This window comes from Cavia porcellus, unplaced genomic scaffold, assembly GCF_034190915.1.
Source record: "Cavia porcellus strain 051 isolate PalLab524CR breed Dunkin Hartley unplaced genomic scaffold, mCavPor4.1 scaffold_1, whole genome shotgun sequence".
NCBI classification, from domain to species: domain Eukaryota; kingdom Metazoa; phylum Chordata; class Mammalia; order Rodentia; family Caviidae; genus Cavia; species Cavia porcellus.
Genome location: NW_026947484.1, coordinates 235,236,085 through 235,250,534, shown reverse-complemented (window position 1 = coordinate 235,250,534; position 14,450 = coordinate 235,236,085). Strand labels below are relative to the sequence as shown.

The following is a 14,450-nucleotide window of genomic DNA, read 5'->3' as shown; positions in this document are numbered from 1 at the left end:
CTCTGCAGTAAAATAGTTCGTGTCGTCCAGTTAAAATACACTCGCTATACAAATGGAGGAGAACAGGGATCAGGAAGTATCATCACGTCTGCGTCTTAACCAGGTGGTTCTTTCTCAGTGCACTGACTGTTTCTGAAGCAGGTACTCTTGTTTGTGGTTGTTTATTTCTTTATGACAAAGCTCTGGGCCATTTAGCTTCAAACAGTGCTTTTTATCATGGCTCAGCAGGACAGCTCTTCTGCCAGTTGTTGCTTTATTGTTTGCAACTAGCCATTAACAGCAGCCCACCATACCACCCTGCCATCCTGCCTTGGAGCCAACTGAATCTGGATTAAAACCTCCAAGAACTGTAAGAAATAAACCTTTCTTTCCCTAATTTTGGGTGTCAGGTATTTTGTCTCAACAATCAGTAAAAAGTAACTAAGACATACATATTTGACGCTAGTGAGACAATATGATGTTTACACAGGTGTGTCTGATTCATTTCACTTATGAGTGTGGTCTCAAGTTGTGTCCGTTTACCTATAAAAGTCTCTAGTTTATCCTACAGATAGGATTTTTAAAAATGAACTTGTGCTCTTTTATAAACCTACACCTACCTATTCACTGGTCTGTATATTTCTCCCATCAATTATTCAAATTCTATCCTTTAAGTAAGAACATGGAAGATATTTTCTCAAAAGTCAGCCCAAAACGAGCTCTGCCTCCTGATACAAGGTTTTCCTTTTATTCCCATACAGCGGCACATGAAGTAAACAGGATCTAGAAGTGATGGGCAAGGAAAGAATGGGCACACTGCCATGCCTGCCATCAGGAAGCTGGATCCTATCAGGCATCAAGATTCACACTCATTTACAATCACTTTTAGAATCACAAGCTCCACCACGTCAGATGCAGTAAGGAACCTCTCCTCACACTATGCACACATCACAGGTGCTACAGAACGCAGGAAATCATAGAGACCAACGGGGAAAACGGGATTTTATTTAAGGATTTTAGGAGCACATGAGCTCAGCTGGCACTTTGGTATGTTCAAAACAGCTGAGCATCGGACAAAGGAAAGGCTCCAGTCTTTACACATTTGGTCAAGGGGGCTGGCCCGAAAAAGACAGAGACAGTTATTTACTCAGTGACAGAGCTCAGCTTAGCCATGAAAGAAAAACAGTTCTAGGGGAGTTCAGGGTGTCACAAGACTGTGTTCATAGAAACATAGTTATCTACCTTATCTGCACTTCTTGAGAGAAAACAGTTTCTAAGATGTCACAGGGCTCCATCTACACAGCATAATGGTCTACTTATCAGTACCAGAGCAGAGGTCAGCCTTGAAGGAAAGCAGACTCCTGAGGAACCTGGACACTCTGACAGGACTCTGTAAGAGCTTTGTTACGTACCTTATCTGTAACAGGGGCAGCAGCTGTGAGGAGCAATCTGGAAGCATAACTGTGAAACGGGAGAAACTGCTTGAGAAAGCCTGATTCTTCCTCCAAGTTCTGCTTTAGAGGTACACACATTTCCCATGTAACTTGGAATGAAAGTAAGGTTCATAGATCCCTAAGTGTACCTTGGCATAACTACCCTCATTCTTTTACTAAGTCTTGAGAAAAGGAACAGAAGCGAAAGATTCATGAATCACATTCGGTTGATGGTTTACGCCCTAGATGTTCTGGACTAAGTGTGACTTTCTGTCACTTCATTGTCCAAGAGTGACAGCATCCTGACACACTAGGGTCGGCAAGAGGGGAGAGATAAAGGCCAGTGGGAAGAACACAAAGACATGCAACAGGAGGGAAGAAGTAAAAACAGAGAAAATAGAAATGTGTCAGAAGTCTGAATAGGGGCTCCGGCAATTCCAAAAGACACCAAAGGAGACAGTCTGAGAACCAAGAGGCCCCGGGCACGGGGAGACTGCAGGCTGCGGGGGGCCACGCACTCTGGGCATCTCACACAAGCCTGGCGTGGTCTGCTCAGCAATACTGGCAAGAGAGGGCACTCCACGGAGAGCGGGGTCCAGGCTGTGACACGAGGTGGAGGTGGCCAGTGAGACTGCAGACACAGGAGGAGAAGGGAGAGGGGCACCACAGCAAACTTCCTTTACATCGATGAGGCCTGAAGACTCCAGCACGGTGGCCTTCCACCCCTAAAGCGCGACTCTCGGCACCTCAAATGCTGTCCTCTTCACTCGTGGAACAGCCTCTGCTATTCTCGTCACTTCCAATTTCTACGTACAAATAAAGATTTGTCTTCACTAAAATATCAACTTCGGGCGGGGGGGTACGCCTCGGTGGCACAGTGCCTGCCTGGGAAACACAGGGTACTCAGTTTGAGTCTCAGTACCAAAAAACTCATCGACTGCATTTGCCCCAGATTTGCATGGTAGATGCCCCAGAAATCATTCTTCGGCAGCTCCTTCCACAAAAACTTCCATGTTAGTGTTGTCCTGATCTCTGGAAGTACCCATTAGCTCAACCTCCGCGCAGGCGCCTTTAGATCGGAGACAGTTTCAGGGCCAGGCAGGCGCAGCAGACGACCTTCGCTGACCCAAGTGGGCTCCGGGGTCTTAGAGAGGAAAGAGCTGGACATGGGGGTCAGCCCCACGGAAGCGCAGGCAGCACCCTGCAAGCCCTTCAAACACTGCTTCCCTTTCTCCTTGGCCTTGCACCCACCACGGGCAACCTACTGCATCGCCTATCATTTTGGAGTACATTTTAGATATACATAACGGTCATATTCATCGAAGATAATTTGTAGCTGTACATGACCTAATTTGGTTTTTCTTTTCCCGAGTACTTTACCCTCCCTTCAAGGCTTCCTCCCTCCCAGGGCTTTGTTTCCATGTTTTCCTTTTCTCTTTTTCCCCCCTACTCTTCCCTTTTTGCTTCCCCCCTGCACCTCTGATCATCTAATGCCCACCACGTCACCTGAAAAGGATTTGGCTTCTTTGGCTCGCGTCATCCCCCACGCCAGCAAATCCACAAAGCCCAGGACCCGCCGGGGGCCAGAGCGGCCCCGGCGCCGCCATCTTTGTCCCGCGCCATAGAGACGCCAGGCGCCTAGAGCGCCCTCTGTCTAGTTGCCGGGCCACTGTGGCTGGAATCCTAGCAACCCGAGGGCCACGACACGGAGCGGTGATCTGAGGGCGACCTCTGTGAGTCTAAACGCGCCCGGGGGCTGACTGGTGACCCTGGCCGCCAAGTGGGCCTCGGTCGATGGCCACTACGAGGGAACTGACCGGCAGAGGCTAGGACCTGCGAGGGACAACACCGTGGTCGTCGCGCGGGCGAGGGGGGATGGGATCCCCGGCGCGGCGACCCGGCCAGTCCCGGCCGCCCAGCAGGCGAGCTCTCATCCTCCCGAGAGAGTTGAGGGGAGCCGCTGGGCCGCCGGCTGCCAGGGCTCCTTTGACAGCCGCGATTAAACCACTAAAGGCGCCATTGACGCCCCGCACGCAGAAGCGCGTGGACCACGGGGTGGCGTCCTGGCGGGAAGTGCCCGCGACTGGACCCTGTGCCTCCAAGCATACGACCCCTACCGACCTCAGCACGTGCTCCTCGGTCCTCACCCTCAGTGACCTACAGAGTTTCGCTATTGAGGGCCTCAGCCCTGAGAGATTGTAAGTACTGAGGGCGCGCTGGGCTCCCCCAGGAGCTCCGGGAAACGTGGGGAAGACGCTCCAGGAGCCCAGGAAGGTCTTCCTGGACCCAACCACCCAGTCTCTTCCCGGGGTCCTAAGGAGCTGCTCCAGTGGAATCCATTAGTCGTAAACACTGAGTTTCACACCTAGACTGCCACTTGTAACCGTGATGTGTCGTGCACAGGTCACTTACAGGTGCTTTCTCCTTTGGAATGTTGAGCTCATACCTTGCAGGGTTGTAGGGATTGCACAGTGTATGCGGGAAGCCACATTCCCCATCTTTACACTAGCGCTTTGCCCATGTCTGGCACGGTGTCTGCAACGTAATGCGTGCTTGAAAAGATCTTTTCTAGGAATAAAGGACCCTGTGCAGTCTTAAAATTATTTCTTACATTATGATTAAGAACTGTTAAGGGAACTGGGTGTGATGACACATATCTGAAATCCCAGCAGTCAGGAGGCTGAGGCAGGAGGATTGTTATGAGTTCGAGACCAGCCTGGGCTACAAAGTGAGCTCAAGCCAGCCTGAACTGCATAGCGAGACCCTGTCTTTAAAAAACAAAACAAAACAAAACAAAAACCGATGAGAGAATGTCTTCTTTCAGGTTTGCTGAGACTGGCACAAGATCCTCTCCGCCATCGGCATGTCTCATACTTCTCCATCAGTGCCTGCCACCAAAGAAACTGACAAAGAGGGAGAAGAGACTGAGAGAAAAGATTACAGCGGCCCTCAGGAAGCTGAGCAGCCAAATCCAGGATGCTCAAATGAAGCAGAACTGGCTGTTGGAGGAGAACAGGCAGGTGCAGAAGGAAAAGCTCCTCGTGGAGGCTGAAAGCAAATCTATTCTGGATTACCTGACTGAGAACAGTAAGCACCGGGCGAGGAAGTGTGAGGAGCTATGGAAAGAGTATTTCCAACAATGCCAGCAGCTGGAGCACAGCAAACAAGAATTAGCTTCCAGGTATGAAAAAGAAACCTTGGACCTGAAAGCACAGCTTTTGCAGGGTGCAAAGGTCCAGTTCAAATTGGAAGAGCAGTTGAGGGCTCTGAGGAATATTACTGCCATCAAGGAGAGGCAGGACAGGAGAATACAGAGCTTGCAGGAGCAGATAGAGAGGATCCCAGCGGAGACACACATGAAGGACCGCGAGGCCCACTTCCAGTTCCTCCAGCAAAAAGCCCTCCTGGAGCAAGAGATCAAAAGGCTGGACCTGGTTCGGGAGCAGCTGCGGGAGAGAAAAAGAAGGGATCTGGCTGACAAGGCCCAAGCCTTGGAGTACACAGCACAGAAGTCTCATTTTGGATTCTGCCGCGGCTTCTACAGAGAAAACCTGCAGCTGAGGAAGACATTAAAGCCACTACTTCAGGAAGCCCAAAAACTGGAAGCTATTCAAAGCCAGTTAGAAAACCAGCAGCAGCAGCTGGAGCAGAGACATTGGTATCAAGAAGCCATCATGAGGGGGAGGCAGCGGTTGCAATCCAGGGGCCTCAGAGCCCGAAGCCACAGGGGCTCCAAAGACCACATTGCACACCCCCAGACACCAAGTCAACCCCCAAAGGGATCCCCAACATAACAGATGAAGAACTGGATCAGGTACTCCTCGGCAGTAGAAATCCCTCTAAGGAGTTAGCTGAGTACTCCTAGGGTAAAATATTTTTCAATCTTGTTCCATTGATCATAGTAGCAATACCTGAAGTTTTAGGGGACAAGGAAAGTTACCTAATTGTAACAAGTACTATATAGTACTATTAGGGGACTTAGTTATCCTTCCATGTGTACTCTTGTCATATGCAAATAACCTTTTGTCATTTATGTGATCATGTATTTGTGACCATTTAATAGAACTAAGAATCATATTTTAAATTATTACGGACTTTTTTATTCGAATTGTACTTTCTGCATTTTATGGCCGATGAATGCTAGACTAGTGATTTACTGGGAGGTGACTCTGGGTGCAGCTGAGTATATTTATATACTTTAACATTACTCCTCTGTGGAAAGATAGAATCAACCATGTTGTCCAGAAGTGATGAAAAACTTCACAATCATCTTAGTGAATAGAGTGAAATGAATTTATTGAAAACTGGATTAAAAAGACTTTCTTTCCAAGTGCCTTTTACTCCTAGCTTTCTATTTTTGGTTACCTAAGTGGTTTCTTTGTATTGTTAAGCAGTATTTTGTTATTTAAAAATAAAAGCCTGCTTATGATTATAATTTGTCCACTGGTTTTATTACTGCTTCATTATGCTGAATTATCTACCACAACATTCTGATTTACCACCCCTGTCTACAGAACTTTTGAAGTAATGTAAGTACTTTTACTGCAGAAACCAAGGGCTTTCAATAGCATGCAGTTAGGGATCACTGGACTACGTCCTTTGTGGACTGAAAACAGAACGTAGGAAGCACTGGTATCGAGACAAATCTGAGATCCTTATTTCCTGTACATAGGACACCCCAAGAACTGTACCTCAGGCTGTTAGGGGGCTGGGAGCAGCACGGCACTTGGTTACTGTTCCCCCTCCGCTTCCCCATGTATAGTGGAAGACTGGGTCACTTCCTCTGGCCCCAGTGTATCTGCAGCTGTTACCATCCGGACAGTGGACCTCAGACACTGCTCCTGGCTGTGTTTTTCAGTGAGTCTGAGAACCGAAAGTGGCATGTGGCTGAAGTCCAGTAGTAGGAAGATGAGAAAACGTGGGGAAGGGACAGGAAGGTGAAGCTAGTAACAGAACAGTACGGTAGACAGACAGACGAAGAAAAGCATGGTGGGTGTGGTGGCACCGTTTCCCCAAGCGCAAGAGTCAGATGTGGTGGCACTCACCTAGACTCTCGTGGCTGGGGCAGAAAAGTGGTGACTCTGATACTGGCGTTGGCAATAATTTTCTTGAAGAATTAAGGGACCAGCTGGGCATGGTGGCTCACGCCTGTAATCCCAGCACTTGGAAGGCTGAGGTGGGAAGATCGTTGCGAGTTCAAGACCAGCCTGGGCTACAAAGTGAGCTCAAGTCCAGCCTGAACCGCATAGCGAGACCCCGTCTCAAAAAAAAAAAAAAAAAAAAAAAGAATTAAGGGACCTGATTGTAGAGGTTAGGAAGTCACAAGAGGGTGAGGCGACTTCAAAATTTAAGGCAAAGTAAAAGTAACTACAAAAGTGTTCCCTTTTAAGAAGACAGGCAGATTATTTTATTCTTTTGGGTATGACTTGAACTTTTTTGACTGGATTTTAAGAACTATTTTAGATAACAAAAAGAGAAAGGTACAGTTCATTCTACACCTCAAGAAACAATTACACAGTCAGTCAATATCCTTCTGGATCCTAGAAGTACTACCCCAGATTTGGAGTTTGTCATTCATGTGAATTATTTTCATAATGTAGAAACACTGATGCGGACCTCCACATACATAGACGTGCCTGGAAAAGCACTACTTGCATTTGTGGTAAATTTCATGTAAATGGGATTCTTAATTTCACTGGTTTTTCCTATTTTTGTATTAATGTGTAGTGAAAACCAGAAGCCCTCATTAGCTTTAATAGCTTGTGTTTTGGTCTGAGATTATTACAGTCTATCCCTTTTTCAGATGTTCTCCACAGGAACTTTACTCTTCAGTGGATTGTGGGAGGGATAGTTGATTTTGCTTATTTTTTATTTTTTCCAAATCCATTTTATCTCAAGGATAAAAAAAAGAGGAGGAGGAGGAAAAAACTGCCACAAAATTTCAAAGCACATCAATCAGGGCACATTGCACATTGTCACCCCGAAATCATTGACTCTGATTTTGCTTATTTAAAAAAAAAAGACACTCAAGGGCTGGGGACTTAGTTTAGCGGCACAAGCGCCTGCCTGGCAAGACCAAGGTTGTGAGTTTAATTCTTGGTACCAAAAAACAAAAACACTTGTTCCTAGCTGCCGTCAATTCTTGTGATACCTTGGGAATCTCTGCCCATCTGATTTGACATTCTGTCCCTTGGCTGCTGTCCTAGGTCCCAGAACAGACCTACAGTGGTGTCACTGGTGCCATTCTCTGTGTTGGTTTTTAAGATCTGTAACTCTCCCTTGTCACTGCAGAATTATCCCCAAGAGCTCACTTCCTTAAAAAGGCACAGTTGCTTTTGAGAGCCCTGCTAACTTTTCTTTTCTTTCTTTTTTTTTTTTTTTTTTTTGGTACTAGGAATCAAACTCAGGACCTTGCACTTGCACTTGCCAGACACATGCTATGCCACGGAGCTGTATTCCCAGCCCAAGCACTGTTAGTTTTTGTAGTGTGACAGGGTTCTTTTGAACTCCATTTTTTTTTTTTTTTTGGAAAACAAGTAACATGATATTTTAGAAATAACTATAATAAAAATATTTTCATTGTTTATAACATAAATCACCCAAAGCAGAGAACTCTAATGGCAGAGCATGGTAAAATAGGATGGTAAAATCCAGGTTTGGTCCCAGTACCCTTCAGCATCCAGCCCTGACACATGCTAACATGCTCGGGGTACATCAGAGAGCAGCTCAGTCAGCTCTGCTGACCGTGTTCACACTCACTTCCACACACAAAAGCAAACTGCAGAGCTGGGACTTACCAAGTAGATGGAAAGCGAAGTCAACCAAAAACCAGTGTAAAAGGCAGCGTTCATATGCAGGTGTGGGATCTGTAAACCTCTTCTGCTCGGTCTGTTTCTAATTACGCCCTGCACATTTCTCACCTCCTTCATCCTAACTTAAATCAGTCTTCTCAGTCTACCTCAATTTTCTCACACTCGTAGTTCAGCTCCAAAACGACAGTATTATTTAAGGAGTATATTTCTAAAATAAATATATTTTAAAAACCAAACATTATTTCACCGTGGCTTCACCTGGTCTGCCTGTAGCCCAGCTCTCCTCTCATCTGCCACCACTCTCTCGAGTTTTTCTCAGCAGCCTTACTAGGTCCAGTATGCACTTAACAAGCTCATTCCAGCCTTGGGGCTTTGGCCCTAGTAGTATCCTGAAGACTTTGTGTCACCCACCTAAAAAGGAGCCCACATGCTCAAGCTCTTCTCTGTGCCATCATCTGGTTACTTACCATGTAATGCTGCTATTGTGATTTTTTAATTTAGGTGATAATTACTTCCCAGTGGAGAGCATATGTGTCACTTCTACACTCTCAAAACATGAGACAATGTCCAAGTCTAGAAGCAAATCAGTAATGGGTTCAGTTAACAAGCAAACCTCGGTGAATTAAGAAATCTAGATGCCCTGAAATGGTTTAACTATCCATGGCCATAATCACTGTTCTTGCATTTATAAAAGGAACTGAAGTTTCCAAATAAGTGTAGACACAAAATTATACAAACCTGAAGAGGCAATGTTTTCTCCCCTTTGTCTCCTAAATCTAATATCCCAAGTCATTATTTCAAACTAATGCTGGCCTCTCAAATCCCCAGTGTGCAGAGAACAGAACTCTTCTCTTTGTTCCCATGCAGGAATATAACATGGCAACTCAGTATGCTTTTGTCAATCATCACAAAACTTACTTAAATACTTATCCATAATTTTTCACCTTTCCCTCAAATGTCTTTTTCATACCAAAAAGGAAACCTACCACCTAGATTCTAAGGTCTTTGGTAATTATTGTTCTCAGTAATTGGAACATATCAATGTAAAAATATTACTCAGAAGCATCACAGCTGGCTGCCATCATAGATGTGTGAGCTGAAAAACACCACGTGGTCTCAGACTGACAGCCTTTTCTACAGAAATGAACCACTTTCAAAATCGTACAACGCCACCAGTTCTTTAAGTGAACCCACTCAGGATTCTCAGAGAGATTGTCACACAAATTTTATCTACTTGGGATTTCCTTTTATTACTTTAAAATCATAATAGACACAGAATTTACCCCTTCACACCATTTTTAGGGGGGTGCGTTAAGCACATTCACTGTTGTGCAGCCAGCACCACCATCCGCGCCCAGACTCTCATCACACGCAGTGGAAATTCCGCTCCAGTTGGGATCACTGTTATCTGTCCTTTGGGGCCTGCGCTGGTACCCTCAAGGCTGATCCACGTAGCAAGTCAGAATTGCCTTCCGTAAGACTGAAGATTGCACTGCACATACACTTTCACCCATTCATCTGTCCGTGATCATCAGGCTCCCTTCCACCGGAAGACTCACTGGGAACACTGGTGTACAATGTCCTCAGTCCGTTTCCAGTCCGTTTCCACTTCTCAGGGCACACACCCAGGAGGGCATAGCTGGACCACATAGCAGTTAATTTTTAAGGACCAATCACACGGTCAGGGCAGCTGTATGTGAGCGCGTCTCGCCACATCCTGGACAGCACTGTTATCTCTGCCATGTCCATCAATTTTGGAAAAATATTTGTCTTCTACTCTTGAGTATATTTGAAGTCATTTTTACCAGATGATTTGCAAATATTTCCCACTTTTCTGAAGCTTGTCTTTTCACTCTATTTATTGATAATATCCTTTGATACATAAAAATCTTAAGTCCAGTCTGTAACAATCCTTCCTTTTGCTGCCAGCTTTTGCACATTCTAGAGATAATTTTCAGGTCCAATTATGAAATTCCTTGACTTTTATAAACTGTTTTCCCTTCATCTTTGTTCATGCGTTACGGGTTCACCTTCACTCTTTTGCACGTGGACATCAGATTTCCCCAATACCCTTTGTGAACACTGTCATTTTCTCACTGACTGAGCTTGGCGCTCACATTGACAATCATTTGATTGTACACATGTGCGTTTATTTCTGGGTTAATCTGTTCCATTGGTTTGGTTTATCTGTTCTCACACCAGTACCACGTTTTTATTATGATTGTTTTTTTGAGACAGGGTCTCACCATGTACTCCAGACGGCATTACACTGGCCTCAAACTCACAGTGACTCTCCCATCTCAGCCACCAAGGGCTGGGATCACAGGAACGTGCCGCCACACCCAGCCTCTTTGCTTGAGACAGTCTCACTGTGTAGTTCAGGCTGGCCTCGAATTGCAGCAATCCTGCCTCAGTCTCCCAAGTACTGAGATGACAGGAAGTCACCGTCATGCCTGGCTCCTTATTTTTGAAAGATACACATTCGGGTGTTAATGAGCTCCTGAGCCCCCTGGGAGTGTGTACTAAGAGATGAACACAGTCATGACCCAGGAGCAGTTGTGCCATCAGGTACAGGGCTGGGGCAAAGGGCAGGCAAACCATGCACAGGTATCTGGTTTCTTTAGAAAAGGCACCATGGCCAGAGTAAACTGTAAGCCTTTATTGAAGCGAGCCACTAAGATACAGCTTGTCCATGTGCAGAAACACTATGCATTCCACTCTGAAGAAGGTAGTGTCCATGCGACCCGTCGAAGGGAGCCCGAAAGTCGGGAATAAAGATGGTGAGCACTGAAAGGCAGAGTTCCACCTGTCAGCGTGCTCAGAGCTGTGCGCACAAAGGTTTTAATGTGGACCAGACCAGCAGAAGGTCATTTCTTTCGTTTCAGACTCTCCTTGGCACTGGTGAGAAGTGTCTTACAGCGAGTCACACAACTAAGAGGAGTCCTGAAAAAAGTCGGTCAATGCACTTACGGATAGGTTTTCATTTCTGTTTGGTCATGTGCTTCTCATCGTTCATGGATTCTAGAAACTGAGTTCTCTACTCTTTAATCAGAGAATAAGCTATTATGTCCTCCCCAACATAGAACCTAACAGAGTAGACAAATACAAGATGGGCAGAATTTTAATTTAAAACATGGCGAAGTGATTACATACAGGTTCAGATGGGGTCACTAACGGAGTTACCAAATGGTTAGCAGTTACCCGAAAACCTAACGTGGAAAAGAATTGCTGACTTAGGACCAAAGCCCAACTTCATGTCCAAGCTCTAGGTATCTAAAACATGAAACTGGGCTTTCTTAAAGGAATTTACCCAAGACACGTAAAAACTTGTATACTGTACTTTCCATAGCAAGTACACGGGCTGTGTGTAAAAGCCGGGGCCTAAAGCTGCCACAGTTCACACAAAGCCACCCCTCGGCCCCTCACATGTCTCCAAATTCCACGTTATACGCAAGGCAATCTGCCATGTTAGGGAAACCCAAAACTAGAAAGTAACTTAATTCAAACTTTTTAAAACGTGTATGTCGCTTATTCTCTTCAAGACTCCTCCAGTTTGGTGAAAATCAAGGCACCCCTGCTTCCCCCACCAACTTCTTCTGGATTTGAAGAATGAAGAAAAATGAAGGTGCCCTTCAGGAGAACCCACTTTCTAGCCACAGCTGCTAATCTCTAAACTTGGAAAGGTTTTTTCTATCCACGTTGTTAGGAACAGTTTTAAGGTTACCGTTTTTTTAGGTAAAGGCTAGAAGCTACTTGAAAGTACATAGTATTTTTTAATTTTTTTTGGTACCAGGCATCGAACTTATGACTGCACACCTGCAAGGCAGATGCTTATACCACTGAGCTAAATCCCCAGCCCCAGTATTAATTTCTTGGTCTACCCAGTATGAAAGAAACCCAACCTTTGCCAAATCACCAAGTATTAGAGAAATAAAGGCTATTCATCCTCCCATCCTCCACTCCCAGGACAGAGTGGAGAGTACATTACACAGTGGAATACCTTTAACATCTGTGTTACTGAAAGGTGAGTGTACATATCTTAGCACACAGAAACTGGGTTGCAAAGCCAATAATCTAGGTTAAAGTGGTAAGGAAAATTCAAGACTAAGCACTGACAAAATGTAACTATTTCTCCTTTTACAACTTTTATATTCCAAAAGCCCTACAGAAAGAATTAGGATTAAGGTTAGGATTTTAGGTGTTACTAAAATGAACATGTATAGGGCAGTAAGGGCAAACCTTTTAGTGCTTTTAATGATTAAATAGCCTGCTACAGCACACATGCCATAGGTTTGCAACCACTGGTATGGGAGTATGCTAGAGCCCTTTTAAATTCATGTTCTCTGATGAGAGAGAGAGAGAGAGAGAGAGAGAGAGAGAGAGAGAGAGAGAGAGAGAGAGAGAGAGAAAGAGAGAGAGAGAGAGAGAGAGAGAGAGAGAGAGAGAGAGAGAGAGAGGGAGAGAAAGAGAGACAGAGAGAGAGAGAGAGAGAATTCTACAATGGTAAGAAGAGAAAACCAGGAACACTAGTTTTATTCATTACGGACTCACCTCCTTTTCACCTAGATGAAAAATCTTGCTTTACAAAAAATCCCCTTTAGCTTCTTTTGGGTTTACATAGTGACCAGAAAGCTGTGTTACTTACCCCAACTGTTGTTTGAAAGGATGAGTTGAAAACTGACTTGAGTGAATCCTAAAGGATTCTTTTGGTCTGCCTCTCTGTCTAGATTTAAGAGATTTCTTAAAGCCCACTAACTGTATTCCCATAATCATTCTAAAAAAAGTAGCTTATTACCATGACTCCTCCCTTCCACGGTACCTATTTCTCATCTAGAGGCAATGTTTTTTCATGTCTTACCATTGCGTTGTCCGGTGTCCTGACTACTTGTATTTTACACCCCGCTTGTACTCCAAATGTGTCTTGGGAAACATGTAGCACTGGCTACTCCTCTGTCAACTACAACGTATGTTGGACTTAAAGGATGCAGACGTTCCGAGACTCAAATGAACTTCCTTCACAAATGGCGTTTTCTGGTAAGATCTAGTATCCGCTTTCTTGGATGGACAAACTATCTCCAAAGTACTGTTACCGGGATGTTTGAAAGTCCTACTTTTAAAAATCAGTTCATTCTTAATCACAACAGGATATATAAGCCTGCTGGGCACTGCACAGCTTTTAATACCTTAGAATCCAATTGAGTTTTACTATCCCACCCACTTCCCATCCTACATTTTCACCCAGATCTTGCCTTTAAGAAAATTATTGTTTTTCTCCCCTAGCACTGGGGATCAAACTCATGACCTCATGCTTGTACCAGGCAGGTACTTGTGCTGTTGAGCTAAACCCTTTTAAAAGCACTGCTGGATATTAATTTTCAAAATATACTTTTTCCGTGAAAACAGCTGAGGAATTTTGGAGACAACTAGTGAATTACAACAAAAAAGTTTCATGGATCATTAAGACACTTCTTGAGCTGGGCATGGTGGTACATGCCTATAATCCCAGCACTCATGAGGCTGAGGCAGGAGAATCGTAAGTTGAAGGCCAGTCTGAACTACAGTGAGACCCTGTCTCATATTCTTGAAAATCTGACTATATCAATTTTCCTTTTGTCATCAAGAAATCCATACATTATCCATGTTTAAAGAGGCCATATACCTTGACTTCCAAAGACCATCTATCCAATTTTGCTCCAACATATTCTAAAACCAAGTATTTTACAGCCACCAGACGAGTTCTGTTAAGTTAGTGACCTAGGTGTGGGACTACAACCAGCCTCTCTTAACACTTGGCTCAGTCTTTACTTCCGAAACTTCTCTGACACCAGGGAGTTCAAGTGTCAAACACGGAGACAATCTAATCAACACAGGTCATTCCCTTCACAGTCACCTGCAGTCTCTCCATTAGTCTGGCAGGACATGACTGGAACTGTGGCTGTGAAATTCACCTCTCAGAGAAGAACTGAGAAACAGAAATCGTATTTTTTGTACCTTCAACAGATGACTTCCTCACATATGCCAGGCCTGGAGAGTGGCAGTGGCAAATGCCTACTAATAAATCAGTCACTACGGAGAAAACCAATCCATCCCTCCACTGAAGCATTTCCTTACCTGTTTAGAAGGAGTAACGAATACACGTGAGACTCCCCTGTGGTTTCACTTCTCCAGTAACACTCTCCCATTTTCTTCACTTTTGGAAACAGATTGTGGGGGCAAACAAGGAGCT

The 14,450-nt window shown here is 44.9% G+C and overlaps 1 protein-coding gene and 1 long non-coding RNA gene across 2 annotated transcripts; one reads left to right on the top strand and one right to left on the bottom strand.

Annotated features, from left to right (window-relative positions):
* Nucleotides 1–964: 964 nt before the first annotated feature.
* Nucleotides 965–3,058, bottom strand: LOC106028321 (uncharacterized). The gene is made up of 2 exons (XR_001201921.3): nt 2,919–3,058; nt 965–2,297 (listed from the first exon to the last, which is right to left on the bottom strand). It is a non-coding gene; the product is annotated as an uncharacterized LOC106028321 (long non-coding RNA).
* A 229-nt stretch (nt 3,059–3,287) lies between these two features.
* Nucleotides 3,288–5,847, top strand: Ccdc121 (coiled-coil domain containing 121). Its single transcript, XM_003472856.5, has 2 exons — nt 3,288–3,610; nt 4,237–5,847. Exons 1-2 carry the CDS (start codon nt 3,288–3,290, stop codon nt 5,204–5,206), a joined length of 1,293 nt encoding a protein of 430 aa, XP_003472904.3. The 3' UTR covers nt 5,207–5,847.
* Nucleotides 5,848–14,450: the final 8,603 nt, after the last annotated feature.

Bases quoted from the DNA above. Each gene is read 5' to 3' on its own strand.
- Ccdc121 (XM_003472856.5), top strand. From the start codon at position 3,288: ATGGGATCCCCGGCGCGGCGACCCGGCCAGTCCCGGCCGCCCAGCAGG. The intron at 3,611-4,236 runs GTAAGTACTGAG...GTCTTCTTTCAG, and splicing joins GGCCTCAGCCCTGAGAGATT to GTTTGCTGAGACTGGCACAA.